The sequence below is a fragment of the Python bivittatus genome, unplaced genomic scaffold (genome assembly GCF_059951505.1).
Source record: "Python bivittatus isolate LINGU-HERP-01145 unplaced genomic scaffold, Pbiv_v1 ctg000080_np1212, whole genome shotgun sequence".
NCBI classification, from domain to species: Eukaryota; Metazoa; Chordata; class Lepidosauria; order Squamata; family Pythonidae; genus Python; species Python bivittatus.
Window position 1 is genome coordinate 34,068,732 of NW_028277035.1, and position 5,671 is coordinate 34,074,402.

General features: G+C 37.4%; 1 protein-coding gene across 1 annotated transcript; it reads left to right on the forward strand.

The window, feature by feature from the left end:
• The first annotated feature begins 419 nt into the window (after positions 1–419).
• Positions 420–5,151, forward strand: LOC103048757 (thymosin beta-12-like). The gene is made up of 3 exons (XM_007428167.2): positions 420–486; positions 1,269–1,376; positions 5,114–5,151. Exons 2-3 carry the CDS (start codon positions 1,277–1,279, stop codon positions 5,149–5,151), a joined length of 138 nt encoding a protein of 45 aa, XP_007428229.3. The 5' UTR covers positions 420–486; positions 1,269–1,276.
• The last annotated feature ends 520 nt before the right edge of the window (positions 5,152–5,671 follow it).

Below are 5,671 nucleotides of genomic sequence, written 5' to 3' on the forward strand. Positions count from 1 at the left end.
CTTGCTCACTTCCCCATTAGCATAAAGAGGAATCCAGCTACAAATAAAAGACCCCCCCTCCCCAGCCTTTCTGATCAATGCCTAGGCTAGTTCCAGGAAATTACTGAGCTGTGCAAGGCAGTTCCTCGAAAGGGAACATTTTACTTCAAGCGACATAGGTGTATCATCCTTTTTGCCTGAAACGTATTTGCACACAGAATTAATTAAAATAGGGCTCATCAAATAGTGGGAAAAAATAAAGTATTGATTTTCTTTCTAGGTTTTCATGATCCAGGTTGGATATTCCCCTTTTGTCCCCAGCCCACCCTGCTATGTGGCGCTTGCTTTGTGAAATAATAAATTGTCATTCGCTGAGCCACACTTGCTGCAAGCTTATCAATATTAATTGAGGTAGGCTGAGATGGGGAGGAGGGATTAGTATGACCTTTCCCAACTCACGCTGGCTCAGATAGTCGAAACGCAGCAGAGGAGGAAGAAGCAGGACAGGTAATGGCATGTGGTTTTATTATCTTTCCTGCCCTGATCATATAAAAGGAATAAATGTGTCTAGCTTTCACAGTAAGTATGAAAGGGCGGCTTTTATTGATAAACTTTAGGGCAAATGAATTCTGGTTGAAATGGCACCGATTTCAGCCAGGATATATAAGATTCTCTGTTTCTATGGGAGAAAAATCAGAAGCATGAATAAGCTCGACTAGGGAAACGTTTAATTCCGGAGTGTTTGTTTAATCAGAAGGATTCTGCATGAGGTGCCATGAATGGAGACAAAAATGCGAAGGAACAAAGCCATCTATAGATCTTCCATTCCATTGTTAAGGGCAGTTGTTCACTGTAGTTCCTATGGACATTTATTTTGTGGCTTTGTTCTGCTAAAGGAAACTCAATTGTTTGTTAAACAATGTCCTTGAACAGGTCTGTGAAATTATCACTGAGTGTTAGAAGATATTTTAAAAAATGATGAAGCATGCTGGTAAGTCAGTTTCTGGGCATCCAGGGTCAGCTCTTCATTAAATTGTTTTAGGAGCATTTTTAAAATTTCACACGGATATTTTATTCTGAAACAAATTTAAATCCTTTATTTCCCTTTGTTGCTGTTTTCCTGTTTAAATAAAATGTTTAAATCTTATGTCTTCAGAAGTAGTACATTTATATAATATTGGATTTCATATAAAATATGATCCAGAAGTATTTTTTAAAAAATATGTCGATGGTATGCAATGTAGCACTGGTTAACAAAGCCATGGGTGTGTTTCTTCCTTCTTTGTCAGGGTTCATCATGTCTGACAAACCAGATTTTGCAGAAATTGAAACATTCGATAAGACCAAACTGAAAAAAACTGAAACTAGAGAAAAAAATCCATTACCTACCAAGGAAAGTAAGTGACTCCTTTGTACAGTTAATTAATTAATCTGTATGTATGATGGATAAATAGCCAGTGACCTACTGGATCACATTCCCCTGGAAACTGTTCATACAGATGTATGTTCAGGCAAGTCCTGTTGAATTGAATGCAATTTACTCCCCAAATAACTACATAAAGAATTCAAGTTTTCATAGCGCTTTCAAAAAATGATTTCATGTAGGCATGTATGTAGGCACGCATGTTGGCTTCTTCAAGTACACATGATGACTTTCAAGCCAATTGAACCACAGTCAGTGCAAGCAAGATAATAATATAATGTTTGCTTTGAACTGTTTATTTTAGCAGACGTTCCTAAGGCATTATGATTAGAATTTCATATCTAAGATCTCATGTAACAAATACCAAAGGGAGCTATGAAACCATTTCAGCCACACACACACACACACACACACACACACAAAGGATTTTGTGTTTATTTAAATATTGACAGGTGCCTTATGGCATAAACAGTTATGCCACAGTAACCTACAAAGTTGGGGCTACAATGAATTTGCAAGTTTTAAGGAGACACAACATTTTTTTTTTTTTAAACCGATAAATCCACAGCATTATTAACTACTGCAGACAATAGTACTCCATCAATTGAAAAATTACTTAGTGCTGCCCTCTGCTGGTTGGTAGTTATATCCATCATATAACATTGCTTGATGAGGCTTTTACCTACAAATACTTCAGCCACAATTAGCTTCAGTCTACTGCAAGACTGTTGCTTTTCTTGCATAAAATAACAATTTAATATGGTTAATGAAAATAATTTACTCTTTGCATCCATTTTGCTAGCCTTAATCTGAATTGTTTCCTGAAGGTTAATCTGTAGCATTGCCAACAAGAACATTATACCACAGGCCTTTTGACTTGCTCTCATCACTGCCAGAATAAAATTGCAATAGAAGATCTTCCTATATTGGCATATGATATAAATTGCTTAGTTAAGATCTCTTAACTACATTTCAATAGATGATACAGCATGTGGCTCTATCTGGCAAAAGGGCTATAAAGAGAAGGTCAATTCCTCAGATTATCTCAGAGCCAGATTCAGAGACTCAGTCACAAGTAGTCCTCAGTTAACAACTGCCCTGTTTAGCGACTGTTTGAAGTTATGAAAGCACTGAAAAAATAACTGTACAACCGGTCCTCGAACTTATGACTGTCGCAGCATCCCACGGTCATGTGATCACTATTTGTGAGCTTCACAGCCAGCTTTGAACAAGCAAAGTCAATGGAGAAGCTGGCAGTAAAATCACAAGGTGTAGTCATGTGATGTCTCCCTTAATGACTGCATCGCTTAGCGATGGAACTGCCAGTTCCAACTGTGGTTGTTAAGTGAGGACCTGTAGGGGTAAACTGGCTCTTTTGCACATGGAAAACTAAAAGCCATCTCCATGGTCAGGGCAGCTGAAAAAGTGTCACAGTCACCAGAATAGCTTCTGGCCTCTTCACCAGAACTTCACAATACACAGGAGGAACCTATTTCTACGATCATGTGAAGCAATTTGGCGATACCTTTTTTCAGCCTCTCCTTCTATGTCCTCAACTGTTCACAACATACCCCTTTTCTTGCCCATAGTGAGGAAAGAGAAGACACAAGATCATCATCTCACAAAAACTTTCTGGCTTCAGAAGCTTTATTTTTGAGTAAATCACATGTACCAATAGAGGTGAATATGTGTAGCTCAGGGTTGAACTGTGGAGTCCTTGGGGTTCTCTGAGCTTGGTTCTTTTCTTGCAAATGTTTCATTACCCGGCTAGGTGACATCACTGAAGATGTTAGCTAGCCAGGTAATGAAACGTTTGCAAGAAAACAACCAAGCTCAGAGAACCCCAAGGACTCCACATAAATCACATGTTTAAAAAAAAAATGAACAAGATTTGGGATAAAATCCCAAACATAGAAACAAACAAATGAACAAACAAAAAAGCAAATACAATGTGCACACTGCTTTGTTTCGTTAGTATTTCACCTGCCAAGGTTTTACAGAAAAGAGTTGTTGGTATAAATTAGTGCCTTCTGTACTGCTTTTTGGAGCACTTGATACTGTGCATGGACTAAGCCCCATTTGATTCTTTTGTTCTCCTCTATAACATCTCCTCTCAGGAGCATAACTGGGCATCAATCCCCCTCTTTGTTTATGCAACCCCAGGGTGGCATTCCATGTTTTGTGTCCATTAACAGAAAAGATACCTTTCTGGAAAGGATCCCTCCTTCTCTCATGCAACCTTCCCAATAACTCTGAATTTAACCTAGTGACTTGTGGGACCCTCAGAGCAGTTTGGGGCAGGGGAGTTAAATAGGCAGGGAGAAGAAGAAATTCTGTTGTATGCGCTTAAGTCCTTTCATGTGATGTTGGACTGTACTCCTGAATTTTTTAAACACTGGGTTTGTTCACTAACTGCATCAGAAAAAGAGTAATTTGTGGTTATTAATACAGAGTTAGCAATCTGATCTCTGGTACAATAAAAATAGTAACACTCTGTTATTTGTCAATACAAAGAGGCAGTATTAAAAAGCACCCTGTCAAACACAACAGATGTTTGGTGCGTGAGAAGGGATTCTGGCACCTTCCATTCTTACTAAAATGTCCAATTATTGGGCTAGTAACAAATATGAGACAGAAACTATTCTTCATCCCAAAGCATCCCTTTATTTTGTGCCCATAAAGGAGAAGATAAAAGGTATAAAGATGGAGCAGTTAATGCATGCAGTTGATGAAGATTTACCATTTATTTTTAGTATTAATAATACCTTTATCCTCTCATTTTCCCAAAAAGCTAAGAGTGACATCCACCCTTCCATTTATTCTAACAACGAAGCAGAGGATGGAGTTAAATTACTTTTGTTCCTCTAAGCTTCAACAGGTGGCAGCAGCTAACCAATCTTGGCTGACCTAGAAAGCTAAGTAGGGTTACTCCTGGTTGGATGTTTCTAGTGTAAATCCCCAGGGGTTGAGCTCACTTCAAAGTCAGCTTTTCCCCCATTCTAAATCCAATCTGCTTATTAATATTCTGTAGTAGATTATTGAACTACCTCTTCAGTGTAAACCTGGGAAAGGTAAGCCTTAAAATTATTTTGTCAGACACATAGTGAGCTATGGGATTCTGTGACTGTTAATTCAGAAAAAGGTAGGTCTGTTTGCAGTAGATTTGGGTTGGGCAACCTGAGATCCTGCCCTGGACTGCTTTAAAAAACAAAACACCCACTTTCTCTCCCATTGCTGAAACTCGGGGAAAAATCAAATCAAATCAAAAGCTCAGCCCTGGGCATGTGTGACATGGCTCTACCCAACCTGTATGTCATTCCACCCACTGCACTAATGTTAAATATCACCTGCATACAGACAATAGATCAATAGATTTCTATAGTTAATCGTCTCTCTAATAAACTATTCAATTGACTATGATACATCTGAATATTCTATTTCTATTCAACTGATCAAAATTATTTTTTCAGACCTCAGAAATCTCTCTTCCGACCCTGCTGAACCATTTGATACAACAGATTGTGCAACATTATTGATCAGAGCCATAGTGGTGGTGTTAATCTTTCATAGTTGCTAAAGCATTTGCTTTGCACAAATTAATAATGGTGAAAAAATACCTGTTTATTTGTGTAAGTAATTTTTAAAAATTCTGTACAAATGTCAAATGTTGGCAAACCATCTTTCTCTTGTTTTGACTTTTTGTTTTTACAGCTATTGAACAAGAAAAACAAAGCAAAAATACACCTTGAAGTTGGATCAGAAGATATGGCTAACATCTCCTGCTATGGGGTTTTAAGTTCTATGTTTTTAAAATCTGTTATTAGCTGGTGTGCTCTGCTTTTTCAGAAATAGCACTTTTTTACTTTACTTTTTTTTTTCCTTTACTGAAACAGCAAGGGTCTTCTAATTTAAAGCAATGCTCTGAAGCCAATCAAAATGCCATTTATAATTTCCCAAAGACACTACATATTGTGTATCCAATATATATGTGAATTTGCCAAAAATGTATACTTTTGTTGTTTGTCAACAGAAACTATTATTTTCATATAATATCTGATATGGAACCCCATAATAAATCAGTTTCTGATCTGTTGCCCTTGTTTAAAATTACATTTTCTGATGGAAAAAGAGCTGTACATCTTGATCAAAAAGTCTGTCTGTAAACATTCTTAATAATAAGGTGTAATTTCAGGCCACAGCTAAATATGTTTTTGTCCATATCAGGCACACTCACACAACAAAAAATGTTTGGAGATCATCAGGATAATG

What these genes read in the sequence shown, in the direction of transcription:
- LOC103048757 (XM_007428167.2), top strand. Translation starts at nt 1,277, where the DNA reads ATGTCTGACAAACCAGATTTTGCAGAAATTGAAACATTCGATAAGACC. An exon ending in TCCATTACCTACCAAGGAAA is followed by an intron (nt 1,377 to 5,113) that starts GTAAGTGACTCC and finishes TTGTTTTTACAG; the next exon opens with CTATTGAACAAGAAAAACAA.